Raw genomic sequence first — 21,524 nt, 5'->3', positions numbered from 1 at the left:
ATGACATAAGAGGAGAGGAGAATGACATAAGCCCTTTGGGTGCCCATTGTGGACAAAGGTAAATGAAGTAAATAAGAAACAAACAGTCCAACTGCCCTTTAAGCACATTCACAGATTACCTCGTCCCGCCGTGATGGCACCCAAGGCCGCGTAAGCAGTGCAGTGTCTCCTTGTATCACTGCCAAATCCCCTACCAGCGTTGAACAAGGGAGGCCTTCATCCGCAGCCAGCTCGATGACTTGCAGGCCCAGCTTCTGGCGTAGGATGCCTGTATAGACTCCATACTGCCTATGAGCCTTGGCCAGGTCCACCGGCTCGGTCCCCCCATCAGGCCCTTCTGCTGTGCTCTCTAACGTACCAAACGAGGAAGGGATGCATCGGACAATGACGTGGGTGTACTTGCCAAAAGAGGAGATGGTGGCCATAGTCTGAAAGGAAAACAAAATAATGTACAATTTAGCTGCCTCTCTGTCAAAAATGTACCCTGTCTCGGGCACATTTGATTTGCATCAATGTGTATTCTATTTCTTGTACTGACCAGATATCTCCAAATTATGTACATTTGGCTCAAAGGAAAAATGAATTAGTAGTCAAACATGTTATTAACTGACAGCCAATGTGCCACAGGGAATAAAGTATTAGATGTGGCTTGGGCAGACAGGGGCCGTTTCCATACGGCTTACCTTGTTCCGGAAAACAGCGAAATCTCATGAGAAGACGCTGTTATCGCGCGAGAAGACGCAATAAGAGCATCTTCTCACACAATTTCGCGCGAGATGTCACTGTTTTCCAGAACAAGGTAAGCCGTGTGGAAACGGCCCTGAATTCAAATCCCTACTGTACCACCAAGCTTACTAAATGACCCTGTGACAGTCGCCCTAACCCAGTCATGGAACAGACTATTATTTATTTGGTGGCATGTTTATACTGCCAAAGAGATCAGGATGGCGTATCTGGTTCCCCACCTCTTTGCCATTTTATCAATAACCCTGTGAGGTAGATTAGGGTGGGAGACAGCAGAGGCCCAAGGTCACCTGCTAAGTTTTCATGGCAGAGTGGGAATTTGACCTTGGGCGTCTAGGTTCTGACTTGACACTCCCATCATACTGTTTTTCACAAAATGCTGCCCTGAGTACCTCAGAGGAAGGGTAAGATACATATTCCAGTTACATAGATAGACAGACACATTACAAGCCATTTCAACTTTTGCTTTCTGAACTGCACCCAAGGAAGGCTTATCAGCACAACTCAAATCATTGTGTCATTTTTAAACTACTGGGTGAACGTGTCTCAGCTTCAGTTTCCATCCTTCAATATAACAATGACAAATACTTTGAACACTCCAGAAAGCACTGCAGAAATGCAAAAATATCATCAATGTGCTTTTGAAATTTGTGGGGTGGGATTTCAAAAAAAGGTTAATGATACGGAAAAGGAGAGAGTACTGTACAAACGGGAAGGGGAAATTTTATTAGGTGCACCCAGAAACATTTGCATGCCCTTAATGTAACTATGTGGCTGTCAGCCCAGATCATTAAGAGTGGTCAAGATATGATGTTTGGCAACAAGAATGAGGACCAAGCTACACATTACATTTCCTAAGGAGTCACATCCCCCTCATAGCAGATGCAGGGGCCCAATTCACTTCAGGACCATGGCAGGAGGAAACTGAAGAAAATCACCACAACAGTGAACTGTTGAATATCCACATCTGAATTAAGCCACTGAGCCATTTTTTTCAATATTATGACTAGCAGTGGCTCTCCAGTCTGTGGCAGAGGGTTTTCCCCAAGCTTGCTATTTGAGTTGTGGAGGAGCAACCCTGGTGACCTTAGACACACACGGCATGTGCTTGGGGCATGTGCATGTGCCATTAGGCCTTGATCCCTGTGGGGATAATGATAAATGAGACTTTAATGAAATTCTTGTAAGCCACTCAGGACTCAAATGATGATGTGGGATATAAATATACCAAGCACATGCACTCATTTTCATTCCTCATCTGCATGGAGGCTGGAGGTGGTGGTAGGGAAGCACCTCCCCCTTATGTCCCTGGGAGACCTGAAAGGTTATGAAAAGTCACAATCTCCCTTCCAGACTGGAGAAATACCTTGTCCCACTGTGAGGTATAAGCACAAATCCCATCAATGTACCTTTATTCCCCTATCCCATTTTGATCATCTTGAAAATTCAGGGACTGATCTCTTAATTCACCTGACTTATCGCTTGGAAGTAGCAGAGCTGAGACTCGAGCCACAAAATACTCCCTCTTCCCAAAATATATGTCACACGTCTGGACTCAACGTCGCAGGCCCCTCATCAGCAGCATTCTGGTTCCACCAACCCCAACTTCCTGAAAGGCTGCAAACAGCCTTCCAAAGGCCAAATCAATAGCGCTAAAGGGCAATCATAAATTTCACCCACTCACCAAGCTGATTAGATAATTGCTTCCAAAAGGAAGCCAATCAACTGATCAATGACCTGCAGAAGGGTTGAAGCAGGGCTGGGCACGTTCCATACAATCACATTGCAGAAATCCCAAAATGAACACTCCTGTAAATGTAATTGCTCAAGAATCTTGTCTTTCTTTAAAGCAATGGATATTCAAGGCACCTTGAAGACTAACTGATTTATCACAGCTTTTATGGACCAGAGAACTCACTTTATCAGCCTGTAGACGAACTCCTTTATCAGACAAAACAGGCTCTAGTTTTCAAAAGCTCATGCTACAACAAAAAGCAGAAGAATTTTTATTGTTCTTGTAGCCACAATCTAATTCAAGTGCTCCTGATGCTTCTTTTAACATTCACACACAAAGGTTCTCGATCATGTGGAACTTGTGGGCACTTCTGGAATTCTGAGCCTAGGGAGTGAGTGCCGCCACAAAATATCTGCCACAGAGGGCAGTCACAAAATGGATGTCATAGAGTGCTAGGACCAATCCCAAAATGTACTACGCCACATGTTCCCCTAAAATGGAGCCAACTCTTTCTGAAAGGGGGCTCCCTGCAGACACAAACATGATCTTCCCAGGCTCTTCTGAAGCACCTTCTACTCCAAAAATATGAAGGAAGGAAAGGCAGGATTGGCTCCTTGCTTTAGGACAGAAGCAAGCGGGCACCAGAAAACACATCAACAGGCACCATGGAACCCACAGATACTATGTTGGGGGGTTATTGAGTTAACACATCAGGCTATGAAGTTAAGCCTGAAAATGCATAGTTAATGCCTACTGAACAAAGAGCCATCCAGATAAGAGCCAGAGCAGAATTTCCAATGACCAATGCATAGGGCTTCAGTACCTTGTACAGCTCTTTGCTCCTCCTCTCAACCAGAAGAATCAGCATAATTTATGCTTATTATCATGTTTAAACAAAGTTCAAGAGACCTAAACTCTGTGCCGATGACCTGTCCCCACACAGATTCACCATGCAGAGAGGGACAATGGGCATGAGTACACTGGCCTATGGTTGCAAGCCCCTCCATGGTGGGGGTGGAGGATCCATTGCCCCCAACTCCTCTTTCCTGCCGCTGCTCAGAGCAGCAATAGAAGAAGAAAAAAAAGACTGTCAAGCATAACATTAGTTTGGGAAAAACCCAGAAACGACATTAAGTCCCCTTTAGGAATGGCCAAAAACTCTATGGTTTTACCATAAGAGTTCCCAGAGATTCCTAGAGAGGCATGACATCTCTTTCCCTAGAAATATTATCACATGGTCAACCCAAGCCGACCCCCTTGGCCTGCCAACCTACTCTGGCCCTCTGCACAATCACCAAGTTGTCTGCACAGTGATCCCAGGGACATATGAGCACATGAGTATTTCCTCGGTACGTTCATGCTATGCAGATGACTCAGAGACCGCACAGAGGTAGAAGGCGGGGCCAGCATTCTCGTATCCACTCTCCCTCCCTGTCCCTGTGCGGTGAGTCAACAAGGGGACAGATGGTTTGCAGAGGACTCTAGCTGCAGATTGTTGGGTAGGTGTCTCAGAACAGGAATTTTGCAGATATATTCAAAGCAGATCATCGGGCATGTACTTATTCTCGCCCACTTGCCTATGGTATCTGTCTTGGGCATTTGTGACCTAAGTGGAGGTGAGGGGAGGAGTCAGCTTTTATAAAAAATGTTTAAATGCCCAGTGGCCTTGCTATAAGTGACCAGCCAAGGACTACTTAGTAACTTGCTGAGTAGCTTATTAGGAAACTGACATTTTAAAAGCAATTCTCAGTGGCTCAAACATTCATTGAGTTCACGACTGATTGCACTGGTTAGTTGAAGCAAGGTGACAAAAGCGTGCCAGGGTTCCCAGAAGCCTGAAGTACAGACACTGTACTTCTCTAACCAATGACTGCACAGATGTGACCGGATCAGTGAACTTACATCATCCCAGCAAGTGCCCTCCATTATTGGAGGGAAGGAGGGTACCGTGGACCATTATAGAAATGCCTGAAAAAAGATTCTTGCATCCAGAAAGCACATTTACCGCTCATTCTATGGTTACTGTACAAGTGTCACAGGAACCTACTGGATACTGACTGTGCCTCCTCTCGATTTCATGAGCTCATCTCTTAGTTTTTGTTTTTAAAAAACCCTATCATTTGATAGCCTAGCCCCGCCCCTGTAATTATGGGAGATGGACACACAGATGCAGATGGCTAGCATTCGTAAAGTGTGAACGTCCACCCCCATTCACCCCTGGGAAAGCAATATTCATAAGGGAAGCCCCTAATTGGCTCATCCCAAGCTGAGCCTTCCTAGGCAACTGCCCAGTCAGGTATGCCTTATGAGGTTAGCAAGCAGCCGGCTACCCAAGCTTACGCCACGATAAACCAATTAGTCAAGGTGTCCCTGGTGAATTATTCCTAGACGACAAAACAGCCTGTCAATTTCTTTCCTTTGTCAAGCCCCCGATCAAGAGATCCTTCTTATTCTTGCTTAGAGAACAGATAATATTCTGGTGCATCCACGGCGATTGGTCAAATATCTATGGAAGGGGATTAATGATATTATCCCCTGAGATGGGCAACGATTCAGTGGTAGAGCATGCGCAGAACATCCCCAACATCTTCAGTTAAAAAGATCAGTTGGGTGTAGAGGATGTGAAAGACCACAGTCTGAAACAGCCACTGCCATTTTGGGTAGCGAAAACTGACCATGATAGACCAGTGGTCTGATCCGGTATACGGCAGCTTCACGTGTTTCCACATCTTACCTAGCCTTAAAGGGGCAGGTGAGATTTGGGGGTAGGTGACTCACCCAGAGGCCATTTTCCCCCTACTGGCAGGTGACCAGGTAAGTGACTAATTTAATCCTGGAATCAACTTTAGCTCTTGGGGCAGGAGGAAGAACTATCCCAAGGGAAATAGTGTGAAATTTTTGCTCCATCTTCCCTTAGTAAATTAAATGCTGAAAATAACCCAGGCTGGGTGCAAACCCAGAGCTCATTTGTATATTACTTAAGCAGCAGAGAAGCTGTTTCACCATGACTTTTCCCCCTGCGGTGCTGGTAAGGTCAGTAGCAAAGCACCACACTGGCAGGCAATGCTCACCCGCCCACGCCATTTCCCCCTTCTCCACAAGGTTCCTTCACACAGATGTTAAAAGTGTCCAGCAGAGGGGAAAGACCATGAGGAAGCATCTCCCATGCCAGAGTGGAAACACATAAGAGGAATTATGGGCATACTCAGTAGTTTGTGCTAGTGAGAAACCGCACCAAATATCAATTCTGGTTATATATCTGTTCAGATTTCCCTTTACCATCCAGTTTTCTGATCTGTTAAGGTTTCCACTCTCACCATTCAGCTTCATGCTGTTCTCAGCTCAGCAGGGGAAATTTTTACCTTTACAACTGGGTTCCCTTGATCCGTTTCCTCCTTTTGCAACAATGGGTCCGTCTCGTGCTGATTCCAATCTATAATTCTTTTTCAAATCCCTTAAGGAGATCCCTTTCAGCCGCTGAGCAAAAAAAGTCCTCTGATTTGCCACAGACGTCCTTCAAACTCTGAATTAATTTTCTTCTTGGGCAAAGAATTCCTGCTACATTGATTTTTTTTTCTTCCTCAGCAAGGAACAGAAGGATCAAGTTCATCAACCAAATATACTTCTCTGGGCAGTTAATTCCTTCCTGGTTTCTGTACATTAATCAGTGGATCAAGTTAATTGCTTCTCAGTGTCTGTGCCTCCAATTGATGAATCTTTTCTTCTACAGATGCTTTTTTATTGTTACATTCCAAAACAGTCAGGAAGTTAATGAAAAATCCCTTTTTCCCCCTGGCAGCCTATGAACCGAGAGGAAGTGCTTATCGCTTCAATACGAAAATACGCAGATCCAGGGGATTTGATTGGAGTTACGGCATCAGCATCTCCCGTACCTCCCCAAAAAGAAAGATAACCATGATTAAAATCCATCCCGTGTAACAGTTTCTAGAACATGAACACTCAGAGCTTTCCTACCTAAGACTACATACCTGGAAGTAAACCCAACTGAATAGATCCGCTAAGGACTGCTCTCTAACAGTGCCGTCCTAAACTGGAGTTACACCCTTCTTAAGTCCATTGCCTTTGAGGGGCTTAGAAGGGTGTAGTTCTGCTCTCCGATTCCACCGTTTCAGATCAGGGGCCCACCCTACCTGACTCATGGGACTTAATTTTAATCTATGGCAATAAATACTTCCTCCTCCATCTTTCCCTTTCTTTACTCTCTTTTTGGCTTGGATCCTGCTGAAAATTACCGCTGACAGAAGAATTTCTGTCAACAGTGTGACTTTCTTGCCTGCCCCCTCCCACTGCAGCCCCAAATGCCGCTCCTTGGGAACCCCAAGAACAATATGAGGGCCAAGCTGGAGGTTGGACGTGGGAGGGAGAATGGGCAAAATTCACACAGCCCTTCTGCCTGCAGGAACGTTAGGCAGGACGGAACCCTTTTTCTTCCACCTCTTCTTTCATCCTCCAGCTTTCTTAGCCTCTTGTATTCTTGATCTATCTTTGCAATCAACTTAAACAAGCAAAACAAAATAATATCAGTGGTACCAGGGAAGGAATCAACCTAGATTCGGGTCACAACCCATCAGTGAAAGACCAATACTGTAGGGTTTTGTTATTATTATTATTACTTTTTTTACTTAAAATCTACTTATTTCGTAATAGGGGAAATACTTTTTACACTAGTACTTCAAAAAGGAGACTACTCAGTTTGGTTGTCCATAGTAGTTTATGCGCATTACTGACCTCTTCCTTCCCTCAGGGCACGAACAGAGGACTATCCCTCCCCTCCACAATATGGGGCTGACAATACTGATCTACTTACTCGGGTGTTACAATGACATTACAGTTTTTATGTGAACCTGTGAAGCAGCCTCACACCAAGTCAGACACCATCGATCTATCTAGCTCAATATTGCCTCTGCTGTGACTAGCAACGGCTTTCTAGGGTCTCCGGCATGCACCTGCTACCCTTCCACATGAGTAGCCAGCGATTGAACCTGGGACCTGTTACATCCAAATCACTCGATCCTACTGTGTCACAGCTCCTCCCCGAAAATCTGTGCTAGGTATTATGATTACTATGTCCCAGCTATATTATAGGATCTTAGCCATGCTCTATTCAGAAAAAGTCTGGTACTGACCTGACCTTTCCAAACACGACCTCGCAACCAGAGGGACCACAGACCAGTCACAAACCGCATTATACGCCTCGATAGGGTCAAGTCAAGAAGATCTGCTTTGCTATTAATTCCCAAGAGGCTTCACACGCTACGCTGAGAAAACAGTTTGTTTGATTCTGTTCTCGGACAAGCTCTCTTTTGTTTCCACAGCACAGAAATTAGAATACTTTGCTAGCAGGCAAAATATGCAACAGCCTCTCGGGGTATGTTCATCCTTTGGCTGAACAGCTAGCAAAACTAGGGAAAGCTAGTACAATTCTAAAATTAATCTGGAACACAGCTGCCGATTTAGAGAACGCCATGGTTTTTAAAAGGCTTTTGTTAGGATGGTGATGTTTCACCAATTCATCTAACTAATTAATAGACTTAAAAAAACCTTTTGACTGATTAAAAAAAAGAGTCCCTGATTAATCAAGCACATTGTTTTTAAAAAATTGTGATGGTTAAAAAATGTGCAATAAACGTTGTAGTGTACTGGTAAATCACAGTATTTATTTATTGTAGTTATTTAGATATTTATATGACACTTGTCTCCCCATTAGGGACACAAAGTGGCTTACAGCATCATTTCCCCCTCCTCCATTTAATCCTCACAACAACCATACTGTGAGGTTATGAAGAGGAAGCGTTATTAGTGAAGGCCACCCACCAAGATACCATGGCACAGCAAGGATATGAGCCTCGGTCTCAAATCTTTTTCTGACATTCTAACCACTACCCCACACTGTACTTGCAAAGATGGCAGGTAGGAGGCACCACTTTAGAACAGGGATTCCCTTCTGCAAGACAGATACCCCACGTACATGCATACATCATCCAAAAACAAAGGATCCCCTTCTCCTTCAGAATTACTGACTAAATTCACATGCACGTTCAAGCAAATTTACTTAATTCATCCATTACAATTAACTGACTAGGAAGTCTTTCATGGGACGACAGCCGTAGCTTTCACAAACGGGATGACTATGCACGGCCCTGCCCCCTGACAATAGCAAGCCGGTGGTCCAGGGCAGGGTTTCTGTACGCCATCCTATGAACACACCATGAACCGGTAGCTGGCCTTCAAATAAGTCCCGAGTGTCTCCACTCCAAGAACAACAGCCGTTGGCAGAGCAGAGACTCAGCAACACCCTCACCCTCTGCTTCAGACTACCCAGCCACCCAGATGGTCTCCCTGGCTACAGCTTGTCAGTCAGTCACCACATTTTACAGAATGGTTGTCAGACAATGCTTGGAGTACAGGCCCCAGCAGCCGGTACAGAAGAAGCATTAGTCCAGAGCCACACTAACAGTGAGCCAGTATAGCTATTCCTTCCTCCACCACATGTGGCCCCTGCTTTCCTGATTTCTCTTAGTGGTGGAAACCTGGAAGAGATGCAACTGGTAGAGACCTGTGCTCAGCTGCACCTCCAAAAACTTGTACCCTGGATAAAGTAGCATCAAACATACATTTTGTGTTGGCAGGGGCCACTGTGGAAGTGTATTTACCACATTCAAATGAGCTGTCTTCTCTCCAAAGCTGAGCTCAAGGCAAAACCAGCTTTGCGTGTTTTCAGCAGAATCGATTTAGGCTTAGCACTGATGGGCTTGTACTTGTAACAGCATGAATTTATCATCCCAGAGGTTTTTTTTTAATTTGATTATAAAAAATGAAGTAGCAAATAAATATTCAATTGAATACTCTTACAAGTGGGTTTTTTTTGGCAGGAGGGGTAGATTGAAAGAGAAAGCAGGTAACCTTGTCTGAAGTGTAACAGGACGTACAAAACAGAACCAGCATTCTGCAGATAGCTGGCAAATACATCTGCAAATGTATTATGAAGGCGGGGGGGGGGGGGCAGGCTATTGCTATGGGAGGGTGGGGGGAAAAAACAACACACTGAATCTCATCTTAAGGTATGCTTGTACACACTCTAATTTTAGTTTATGTTTTTCCTGACCTCTATTATGGATTTCTAATGGCCTACATCCACCGCTATGTATACTGTGCTCTTTTGATTATGCCCATTTGTATGCATTATTGCGATTCAAGGCAGAGCAAAGTTATGTTTACCATTATGGCCCCTACTTATTCTACTGGGACCCCCACCCCCACCCCAGTTTCTATCTTTTTTTATCCTCCTCTTCCTTCAGGGAGTTCAGAGTACTATACATGCTTAATCTTGGTGTTTAAAGCCCTTCATGGACTGGGATCTGCATATCTGCAGGACCGCCTCTTCCAATACGTCCCCTGCAGAGCATTGCACTCTGCAGACAAACAATGCCTGGTGGTCCCCAGCCTGAAGGACATCCATCTGGCCTCAACCAGGGCCTTTTCTGCCCTGGCCCCGGCCTAGTGGAACCCTTTCCTGCTGGAGATCTGGGCCCTGCAGGACCTGTTACAGTTCCTCAGGGCCTGTAAAACAGAGATGTTCTGCCGGGCCTTTGGCTGAGTGCCAGCCGGTGTCCCCCTTCTTCCACCTAAGACCACCACTTTTTCTGGGACTGCCCTCAGCCATGTGCTATGCCCGTATACGGACTCCCAACTATTTATTTAAATAGCCTGCGCCTGGACTATTTTAATTGATTGTCTTAAGATTATTATTGATTTTATAGATTTATGGTTAATTCACTGTATTTTATGAATGTTGTTAGCCGTCCTGAGCCCATTTGTGGGGAGGGCGGGGTATAAATCAAATCAAATCCATCAATCAATAAAATAAATAAATTTCTCCCCTCCCCAGCTTTAGCCTTACCACAGTTCTGAGGTAGGTTAGACACAGAGAGAAAGAGCCTACTCAAGAAGCTGGTCCTCATCCAATACTTTAACCTCTACACTTCTCTGTGAAACTTCACTTAACAACGTCCATGCCCTTTTAACCTCCCCACCAAAGCCATGCAGATTCTCTCCCTCATTTCCCAGGTTAAAACTGAGGTGCTTCTTATGGACTTGTGAAACACTCTAAGGACCATGACCTCAGCACCTCTCCCCGCTCCACTATTAAAGATTGCTAAAGGCTTTTTTCCTGCTGCTAGGCAATGTAATCATTTACTTTGTAACTGCCTTAGCTGCACTAGCTTCTGAAACAGAGTGTGTTAGCAAACTGACCATAACAATTTCCTTTTGGGAAAAAAAAATTTTGGTTATCAGAATGTTTAACTGTGGATCTGGTTGTACTCAATAGAGACCAGCTTCAGCTTAATCTTGTTCAGCAACAGCGGCTTACCTAAATAAGGGGTGGACCTAAATTGAGGGTTGGAAGGGAAACTGAACACGAATACACACCAAGGAAGGCTTTTAACAGGTATTCTCCAGGGCAAAAATCAGAATAGGAACAGAGATTCACCAGGAACAGGGCCGATTCCAGATGGCTAACGTTCACGCGGAACGTCGCGCCTCGTTGCGGGGGAAATGCAAAATATCGTGTTTCCTCACGCGAGTTTCTGGTACCAGAAAGTAGCAGAAGTTGAAACATGAAGCTAAAGGCTGGCTATTAGCCAAGAAAGACAGCAGATTTAAATACTTGCTAAGAAAGATTTAGATGTTACAAATATACCTGAGTTTTCATTGTTTATTGTCAAGGCTTGAACACAAAATGCTGCCTTCTATGAAATCAAACGATTGGTCTATGAAGGTGAGTATTGTCTACTTTACTATCTACTTTAAATCCGAGGGGCTCTTCAGGGTCTCAGGCGGAGGTCTTTCACACCACCTGCTTCTGGATCTTTTTAATCAGAAAAGACTCAGATTGAACCTGGAACCTTTTGTATGGAAAAGCAGGTGCTCGGCTCTACCACTGAACCACAGCCAAACACCCGGTGTGGCCTCTTCCCTCCCCCACTTGCACTCCTGAAACACCTGCTGGTTCAATCTAACTCTGATTTATTGCAACACTCAGACATGGGTGCTTCAACAAATTGATGTTGGTTTCTCCCCCACCACCTTTTAAACCACAGTTTCCTTCCGGTTTTAGAATGCCGGTTACTTAGGGCCAAGCTACACATGACGAATGACACTTGAACAGCAAGTGGATCGAGTGGAGGGCAAGTGAACAGGGAGAAATACACTTGCTGTTCAAGTGTCATTCGTCATGTGTAGCTTGGCCCTTAGAAAAACAGAAACCCACATATTAAGGTGCCCATATTTGACCATTAAGGACTTTCTAGTTTCAAACATGGGATGATACACCATAGGAGGAATAGGGCAGAAGTGGGCAAACCCACAAATAAACCATGTTTATGCTGATCACAAAACTCCAGCTCATTCATAGAATTCATTCAGCTCACTGCCTATGGGTAAAGTAAAGCATTCAGTGATGCCCTTTTGTATTCCTATTTATCATTTCCATGCGAGTTTTCCACATTTTCTGCTTTTCTTAATTCCACTGTTCATTTCTGAGGTGGACTAAATGCACAGATGTTTTTGGTCAAGAGAACACTTTCAGTTAATCTTCAAGATCGGGATGGAAGAGATGCAACAAGACCCTTATCTCGGTCAGCAGACAAGACTGTTCCAGCCAAAAGGCCGCGTCAGACTTTGCTTCTTTCAGAACTAAGGACTTTTAGGCAAAAAGATCCAGTTTTGTTGCAGGGGAAAGCCCTTTTCAATCAGAAAAGCCAACCGCTCTGTTTCCCCGGTGGGAACAGGTTGGTCTGAAATTGCCAGCCCAGGTCAGTGCGGGTCGCCGATGGAGGCCGTTTTACAGCTGGGGGTGTTTAGAGAAAGGAAACTGGGACCCCGCAGAGGAAGGAATTTGAGCCAAGGGGAGCAGCCAGGATGCGCTAAGGCGGAAAAAATGTAACACATGTTTCCGTTTAAATTTATGTTGGAGAGAGAAAGAGAAAAGGCAGACCTACACCGAGGAAAAGAAAAATAAGGGGATAGGCAAGCTGATATATAGAAAGCCTCATTTTGTGATTGTACACTGATCACTAGCCACCCCACTCAAATGAGCACATGTAAACAAAACAAAAAAAACCCCAAAATTTCAACGACTTGGGATATGTATACCAGGGCATCCTATAAAATGGGAGTAATTCCAAGGGCTTTAAGAAGTACCATAACAGGGATTATCCCTTTCCTATGGATCTGTATGCTGCAAAGATGCATTCTGATTAGCACAGGCTTGTGGGAAGGGGGGGCACTCCAGGAAAGTGGAAGAGCGGAAGAGAAGGCCCACCTCTCAGAGCACTTGATTTGCCCACCAGGGATCTAAGGGCCAAGCTACACATGACGAATGACACTTGAACGGCAAGTGGATTGAGTGGAGGGCAAGTGAACAGGGAGAAATACACTTGCCATTCAAGTGTCATTCGTCATGTGTAGCTTGGCCCTGAGTTTCATTCACTGGCAACCCCAGTTAAAGGAACTCAGCTGGCAAGACTGAGATAAATCTGTGCCCGAGACCACGGAGATCTACTAGTAGACAATATTGAGCTAGATGAAATACTGGTCCACTTCAGTATACAACAGTTTCACGCATTTAAGGTTCCTATTGTCTGGCTCTGCAGGGTCAATGGAACAGGTTTTTTAAAAGTTTAACCTCCAGTCATGTGATGGTCTTAGGTGCTGGCATACCTTCGACTTCTCTCATCTGAGAACTGTTGTTCTCTTCCCATGAGGCTGAAGTTGTTTCCTGTGGTCCCAGTTCCTTATGCATTGCAGAGGTATACTAGAACCACCTTCAGTGTCGTATTTCCTTCACACAGTGGCACCACGAAATATACAGAAGATGAATGACTGCCCTTTTGCAAGCTTTTTCAGAAGCAGTGCTGTGGAACAGTTCCCCAGGGGACATCAGAAAATCCACTGCCCTTCTGCATTTTGGAGAGGACGTAAGACTGAACTGTTTAGAAAAGCTTTTGGTACATCCGGGTGAGCTTTTATAACATTCTGATGTTGAAGGGCAACTGCTCAGACTCTATTTTAAATTTGTTATTGCTGGCTGGTTTAAGGGGCATTCTTTGACATGTTTATGATGCGCTTGTTTTATTATCGCCACCTGCCTTGGGTCACATCTTTCTAGAATACCGATGGGTCTATAAACACCTTTCCACAAATGTCATAAATTCTTCAAGGATAGGGTTTTTTTCTATCCTTGAAGTTGGGGAAATACCACAGTTTCCTTCCACATGGACTGCGCTGAACAGGGACACCTCTTGTGAAATAAAAAGGCACTGATCAGGAATGTACAGGAGACTTACAGAGGGAATTCAGACAATATTATTCTGTGTAGAAATTTCACAGGATTACATCTACCCCCTTCCTGACTCCGTTCTCCAAACTTTTCTTCCCTTCACTACCCACATACACATCTGCCAAACGAGTATCACGGTACCACGGAGGCTAACAATTTTATTATCACAGCACAAGTTTATTAGGGACTACAGCCCACTTTCTGTGATACATGAGGACAAAATTTCATGTATAAAATGGAGCTTACTCCCATATAATAAACTTCTGCTAGAATAAAACTGACATGATGTCACAAGACAAGACTCCTTCAGGTTATTTATGTGACAACTGCCTGTTGCATCAATGCAAAGTAAGATACTACAGGAAATTAAGACACTAGTGATTTATATAGAGACCCTATATTATTATATTATACCAAGAGCCAAAGTGATGTAGAGATTAGTGTCAGATTCGGAACCGGGTGATCCAGCTTTGTATTCCCCCTCTGTCACGGAAACTTGGGCCTTGGGCCAGTCAGTCTGATTTACTGCACAGGAGTATGTTATGAGGATAACATGGAGGAGAGGTGAAACTGTGCCGTAAGTTGCTTTGGGTCCCCATTAAGAAGAAAAGTGAAGTATAAATATCCACACTGAGTAACAAACAAACCAAACAGGTTGTCCGAATCGTCTTAGTCTAACTGCTCACTTTCCATGTATGCCCACAGAGCATATATTATTCCTTCGGCCCTCAATTGGCTGTTCAGAACCCATAAGCAGTTAGCACCCTGACCCACACAGGGTTACAGCAATGGTTTCCCTCCCATTTTCTTTTTTTCAGTCCTCAATTTCAATTCTCTTCCTAAGAAAGAGAATCAAACTGGCAAGAGAGCCCCCCCCCCCGCTTTTAAGAGGGAATCATGGCTAGGACAGCTTCTCTCTCTCCTATGTGACATGCTACATCTTTGTCAAGACAAATGCAGAAAAATGAACGCATGTCATTGAAAAGTGAAATGTTAACCTTGTATTGTTGGTTATAGTTAAATAGGGACCATGGACAAGAAAAGGGTGCTGACACCACACATGCAGCATTATACTTCTGCAATCTGCCCAATGCAAGTGTCTGCACATTTTATATGCAACACTCACAGGAGCCAAGTGCGCACAAGCTCACAATCAGTGCTCAAAGTTTAGTGGGAAATGATGGGGGCAGTGCTGCGTAGTGATTAGTGTCTGACTAGGATCTAGGAGTCCCAGGTTTGAATTCCCTCTTTCTCACAGAAGCTTATTGAATGACCTTGGGCCACAGTCAATCTCTTTCTCTCAGCCTACCCTACACCACAGGTCTGTTGTGAAGATAAAATGGAGGACAGGAGAATGATGCAAGCCACTTTGGGTTTCCATTGGGGAGAAAGGCGAGATAAAATAAATAAATATGAAATCCACAGGGCCCTTCCCTTGAGTTCCATGAACCTTCTCCCCTCCAAGCTTTTTAAACGGGGACGGTCACGAAGGTGATGGGGAACAGATCCCACGTGCACCGACTGCAGACTAAATTTAACTAAGGAGAGTCCAAACAGCTCAGCCTTCCCCTCATACACACACCTTCCTCTTGGTTTTCATTTTGTGTTGCAGAAACTCCTGGGATACTCCGACTGGAGTGATCTACCCCTGCTGTAGAATCCACATTCATTGTTGCAAGCATGAACACAAACACACACACGAAAGTTTAGTCTTAGCTAATCAACCGCAAGGCAAATGTAACCCAGCCTCCGTGGTGATACAAATCAACACACATTTACCCCAACCGGAGCCATAAAGCACAGAAGCAATCAAGAGCAGCAGGAAGGAAACGAACAAAATGAGGAAAAGGCCTCCAGATAGAATATGAGCCTCATGGAACCTTGTCAGGGAAGGATAAATGTCTTTCCCAATCCCTTAATCCAAAAAAAAAAAAACCCACAGAGAGGCGGTTTTTGCTGTCCCCGCCTCTCCCTTGAGTGGCTAATTCATTATTTTATCTCACTGCATATCCAAGGCCAGGAAAGGGAACAGGTTGTCCATTATATCCCAATCCTCCCCCAAAACAAGAGGCCACCTAATTCATCAATCAGTGAATTCTTGGTTTTGGCTGGAAGAAAGGAAGGGAAATCAGCCGTGTGGGATCAGAAATAATAAACTTTGGATACTTCTAATCCCACTCCGCATCTTGGACTCTGAGTGATGCCAGCTTTCCAGCTGGCGTTGAAAAAACGTCCCACCCATTGCTAGGAAACTTTAAGATAATAGAAATTTGGGGAGTCTAGAGGGATGCTTTCAGGGAGGAAAAATGAACGGATGAGCTTTAAAAAAACAAAAGGAGAGGTCTCAGCCAACTAGAGCTTAATCACCACCAACCAGAGTTTAATTTCAGCAGGAGTTCAGCTCCAGAAATTTTTTTAAAATGTAAATTTTAAGTTTATTTATTTAAATAACCTGGTTTTCTCCTTAATGAGGCCCCCAAATGGCTTACAATATCATTCTCCCCCTCCTCCATTTTATCCTGACAACCACCACCCTGAATAGTAGATTAGCCTGAGAGTGTGACTGTCCCAGGGTCACCCAGTGAGCTTCCATAGGAGAGTGGAAGTTCAAACACAGGTCTCCCAGTTCCTAGTATGACACTTTCACCACTCCGCCGTATCAGCAAACCATGTGCAAAGCCACAACCAAGCTTTGGAGGCACATGAAGCAACAGGGACATTCTTCTAAGTATGTGCCTAGCACATTTGCTTGGCCACTGAACAAGGGCAACCTGCCCCAAGCTCCTGTCTTTTTAGAAACAAAGCACTGTTGACATTTCACTGCCCCCCCCAAAACTGCACAGGAATTCTGGCCCCAATCCACATTTCCTTCCCTCCCAGAGAATCTAAGAATTCCAGAAAGTCTGCAGCGAGTCTGTAACTTGAAAGTTCTTACTCCTTTGCTTATCAAAAAAAAAATCAGGAACAGTCATGTTCGAAAAGGGTTTTAAGCGCCCCAGCAGAAAATGATTAAGGCTAGAAGGCCACAAAGCTCTTGCAGATAAGATGAGGAAAGCCAGGACTTCTGGATTCCACAACCACCTCCAAAGTTCCTTTTTTATGCATCTTTCTCTGGGTTATCAAATTTACTTCCTTCTCTTTAACTGAGAAGTTAACTTTCCCTTGCTTTGCCCTAGAAGTTAAGAGAAGCTGCCACTCTCTACCCGCTTACTAGGGAGCAGGTGGCAGCTTCTCACGGAGCTCAACTGACCTTACTTCGGAACAAACATGCTTCAGACTGCGCTGGCCAGATGCCCCACCCTTGAGGGCCATGGATCTGCTCCCAAATAACCTGACTCCAACCCTCTGCCACCATGCCCGGGTCATTGCAAAGGAGCAGGCTCCAGCCCCTCTCCTCCCCATTTCACCAGACGCCTGCTCCCACCGGGCTCCAACCCTGGTTTTCTTGTAAACTGCAAGACCACTGCCTAGTGCCTAACCAGGACTCTGGGCTTGCCTTGTTCTGCTCGCCTCGCACACGCCCAGCCCAAACGGTTACCCCATCACTTCTCCAGAGAACCCAGGCGTCCGGCTTTCAGCCCTCCTCAACCGAGCCCCCTCAGAATTCCCCTCCTTGAAGCCCGAAGATGGCGTGGCTTCTCTTGGATCGAGGCCCCGATCTCCACGTCCCCTCCCCATGAATACCAATACCTCCCTGCTCTTCACCATTCCGACCTATTGTCCCACTCCCCACCTCGACAGAAGGAACCCAGGAGTCCTGGCTCCACCCATGAGGCAGCTTTCCTTAAGGACGTGACTCCTTGCTCCAACCTGGTCCTCTCTTCCTAGAGAACCCAGGAGTCCTGGCTCAGCAGACCCCCTGCCATTTCTAAGGAACCCAAGAATGCCTCCTCCTCCCTCTGTGCTTTCCCCCTTATCCCTCGTCTTACCCCTTCCAACGCGATCCCATCCACTAGGAAGTCTCTCTTTCCTTCTCCCAAGAAAAGAGAGATTTGGGGGGAGGGGGTAGTCTTAGAGCTCCCCCGATCTCCTGCTAATCTTCGGCAGGGGATTGAGGAGATCCTCCCTGCACAGCAGAGCTCCCAGTTTCCACCCTAGCCCCTTCGGGTGTTTTCCAAAGCAAAGAGACGGGGATCGGCCAGACCGCTCACCCCGAGAAGCAGCCGCTGGGCGAGGGGCGCGCCGGCTTCGCCATTGCTAGCGCAAAGCGGGGTTGGGATCGCATTGTCTCCAGGCTGGGGCTGGGAGGAGGCCGGGGGAGGGGCTCCCGCGAGCCACGCCCCTCGGCAAAGGGCTGGTTGGAAAGCGGACGCTCGATTCTCGCCTCCTTTTCGGCGGCGCCTTCGGAATGGAAAAGAAACGAGAGGAAATTGGGAGTAGAGTTACAACGCGTGCGGTGCTTTGGTTTTGTTTGGGGGTTTTTTGCACGCTCTGAGGTTTTTACTGGCACCTTTGTGAGTAGTAGTAATTTGCAGTGGTTGAAAACTCTGCCTGCCTAAAAACCACACCCACTCTCACCTGGGGCAGGAGCCTAACCCAATGGAAGAGGGCTAACTGAAAAGCACTTTTGAAAAGTGATCTGGCTTCCGAGTTTCACGGAAGTCTTCTTCAGGTCTGAAGTTATACAGTCTCCCCCGCCCCAAGTGAGGAAACAGCAAGATGGTAACGAGGGTATAATAGAAAATTGCTCTGCCTCTTAAACTCAGGTTTAAGTAGCGGGATGGAATGCGCTCTGTTCATGCTCAGGAATCCTTTTTAAAGTCATACTTTCTAAGAATTGCCATTGGAAATTACCTATGATGCTAAGCTCCGACTGGGAAAGACGTGACTATATTCCCTGTTGGGCAGATGGCTAGGAGGCAGAGTCGGTGCTTTACTGGGAGAAACTGGTTCCAGATGTTGAATTCGGGATGTTGACAGGAGGAAGAGGCTGGGGTGTTTGTAACTGGGGTGAGAGTTTGATGAGTGAAAGAGGTGTTTTACTGGGAGACTCTGGTTTCAATTGTAATCTTAATCTTAGCATATTATTGTAAAAACCATGCATTTAATAGGAGTTGGACATTTGTGGGTGCTATAATGCTAACTGTGTTTATATACCACTCTTCTAGACAGATTAGTGTCCCACAGAGTGGTGAACAAGGGCAGTGTTATTATTATCCCCACAACTGCAGGCTTGTCTAGAGTCTAAATTCACAAGGGTCCCATTAAAGACCTTCTCCTGGTGTGCATATATGAAAAACAAGAAGACTGTTTTAAAAGCATTTGTCCAGCAAGAATACATGAAGCTGCCTTGTGTTGACTCCAACCATTGTTGGGTATCGAAATCATCAGGCCTTTTTTTTAGCTGGAACACGGTGGAACAGAGTTCCAGAACCTCTTGAAAATGGTCACATGGCTGGTGGTCCCGCCCCCTGATCTCCAGACAGAGGGGAGTTCAGATTGCCAGCGGCGGAGGGCAATCTGAACTCCCCTCCTTCTGGAGATCAAGGGTCGGGGCCACCAGCCATGTGACCATTTTCAAGAGGTTCTGGAACTCCGTTCCACCGTGTTCCAGCTGAAAAAAGCCCTGATAGTCATAATCTGATCCGATCAGTAGCGGATCTCAGGGGCACAGGGAGGATATCTCTCATGTAACCCGATATCTGATCATTTTAATGGGAGATGCTTGGGATTGAACCTAAAGCTTCTGCATCCCAGCCAGGTATTCTGCCACTGAACCACATCCATAACCCACATCTTTTGGGAATCCATTGCTGACCAGGCTTTCAACTGTCCTGCACTTTAGAAGTCATGTGCCGGCTGCACTAAGTGTCACTGGTAGAGAGCAAGGGGCTCTACCTGAGAAGGGGGGGGGGTTGTCTAGACAGAGCTGGGATTGTTTGCGTATTGTGACAGACTAGCCTCAGGTTACTAAAAAAAGACAGGTCTAGCACAGTGGACACTGATCTCTTAATGACTGTGTTGACAAGTACAAAGGTAGGCAGCATTGGGTACTTCTCTAGGGCTAAGTCAGCAAGAAGGGAGGACTTACTTCCCACAAGCATTATATATCATTTCCTGTTCGCAAGTAGTTTTATTTCTTCCTTTGGACAGCTACAGTCAGTGAATTCACATATAGCTTTGGTGTCAGGGCCATTTCACTTGTGGTCTCAATTTCTTTATCTTGCAAAGCAGGCCACAGGTCTGGACCTTCTATATGACTTGCTTATGAAATGCTCTTTGGGTTGGTTGAGGAAGATGAAGACCCTTGCGCTGGGGCAGTATTATACAGTGTTGTTTAGTCCCCCAACCCGACCACAGGTCTTTATTTATTTTGACTGTTTTACAAGTGGAACAGCGCAGGGCCGTTCAATAGCAGTGGTGCAGCCACATTGACCTGACCCTAGAATCTGGTTGTATGTGTGGCTCACAAACGGCGCAGTATTTTGGACTGTTGCCAAAGGAGAAATGCAGGCAAGATCTAATGGCTGGGTTTAAAAGCCCTCAATCTAGGGCAGTTTCACCTGGTTTTACATCAGTACAGCAAAACAGTCAGGGATGTTTTACCAATGCTGCAACTTTAGGACATTGTGACTGTCATAGTGCAGCTAAACTTTGCGAAGGCAGGCATGAGTCTAGTTAGGAAAGCAAGGGGGGAGAGCAGAATGGAAGAAAGGCAATGCTAAGCACAATTCTATCCATGGGTTTAAGGTATTTTGGCATCTGCTGACTCCTAAATCTTAGCCTCTCGGGGACACAAAATTGGTTGTGATGCTTTTGCAAAGTTTTTTGCCGATAAAAACTCTCACTTGCATTTTGAGTTGGCTGGTGGTTGTAACGTGGCACAGACAGAAGACATATCTAATGCCTTGTCTGGTCCGTTTATGGCTCATTTGGACCCAGTTACCATGAGGGATATCGGCAGGATCTTGGGATCTATGACGGCCACCACTTGTGTTGTAGATCCCTGCCCATCCTGGCTGCTGAAATCCTGTTAGGGTCACATTAACGAGTCCGTGGAGTCCATAAGAAATCGTTCACTGACAGGATGTCTTCCCTTAGCTGCTCAAAGAAGTGGTTACCTGTCCTTTACTTTTAAAAAACCTTGTCACTACAGAAAAACAATGTGGCCAATTATTGTCCTTCCCTCTAATTTTCCCTTTCTAGGCAAAATTCATGGCAGCGAACCAACTCCAGGTCTTGTTGGATAATTCATCTGCTCTGGACCCTTTTCAGTCTGGTTTCAGGCCAGACTATGGGATGTAGACGGTGGGAGTAGCCTTGTGTATCTCCATCTGAATGTATGCAAAGGCCATGCCTTTTTTGTTGCTCCTACTAGATTTATTTCCAGCCTTCGGTACAGTAGGTCATGCTATCTCATTGAGATATTTGGAGATGAATATGGGTAGCAGGGGATGTGGTTTGAACTGGTTTAAACCATTCCTTATGGACCAGTCTCATAGAGCTGCTAGAGACCAGTTGTCATCAGCATGGGGCTTGACCTGTATGGGATTCTACAGGGCACAGTCTTATCCCCCTTACTTCACCCTCTGTGTAAAGAGCTTAGGAGAAACCATTCATAGCTTTCGAGTTGGATGTCTTCAATATGTTGGTGATACTCAGCTCTGTATCTCTCTGTCCAAATCTCCTGGCGTTGCAGTAAAGATCTTGAAGTGCTGTCTGACAGCTGTGGATAAATTTCTA

General features: G+C 45.4%; 1 protein-coding gene across 4 annotated transcripts in view; it reads right to left on the bottom strand.

Annotated features, from left to right (window-relative positions):
• Window positions 1-18,080, bottom strand: part of DDAH2 (dimethylarginine dimethylaminohydrolase 2) — a 32,106-nt gene extending 14,026 nt beyond the window's left edge. Inside the window, exons 1-3 of one of the 4 annotated variants that reach the window (XM_054978764.1) lie at window positions 17,993-18,080; window positions 5,842-6,372; window positions 120-428 (exon numbers count right to left, since the gene is read on the bottom strand). In XM_054978764.1, coding sequence (XP_054834739.1) covers window positions 120-425 — 306 coding nt within the window. In that variant the 5' untranslated portion in view covers window positions 426-428; window positions 5,842-6,372; window positions 17,993-18,080. Of the gene's footprint in view, window positions 1-119; window positions 429-5,841; window positions 6,373-17,770 lie in introns of all 4 variants that reach the window. The other 3 variants (XM_054978763.1, XM_054978765.1, XM_054978766.1) reach the window with 3 other exon arrangements.
• Window positions 18,081-21,524: the final 3,444 nt, after the last annotated feature.

This window comes from Eublepharis macularius, chromosome 4 (assembly GCF_028583425.1).
Source record: "Eublepharis macularius isolate TG4126 chromosome 4, MPM_Emac_v1.0, whole genome shotgun sequence".
NCBI classification, from domain to species: Eukaryota; Metazoa; Chordata; class Lepidosauria; order Squamata; family Eublepharidae; genus Eublepharis; species Eublepharis macularius.
Note: the sequence above shows the minus strand (reverse complement) of the source record. Positions and strands in the feature narration are given on the sequence as shown.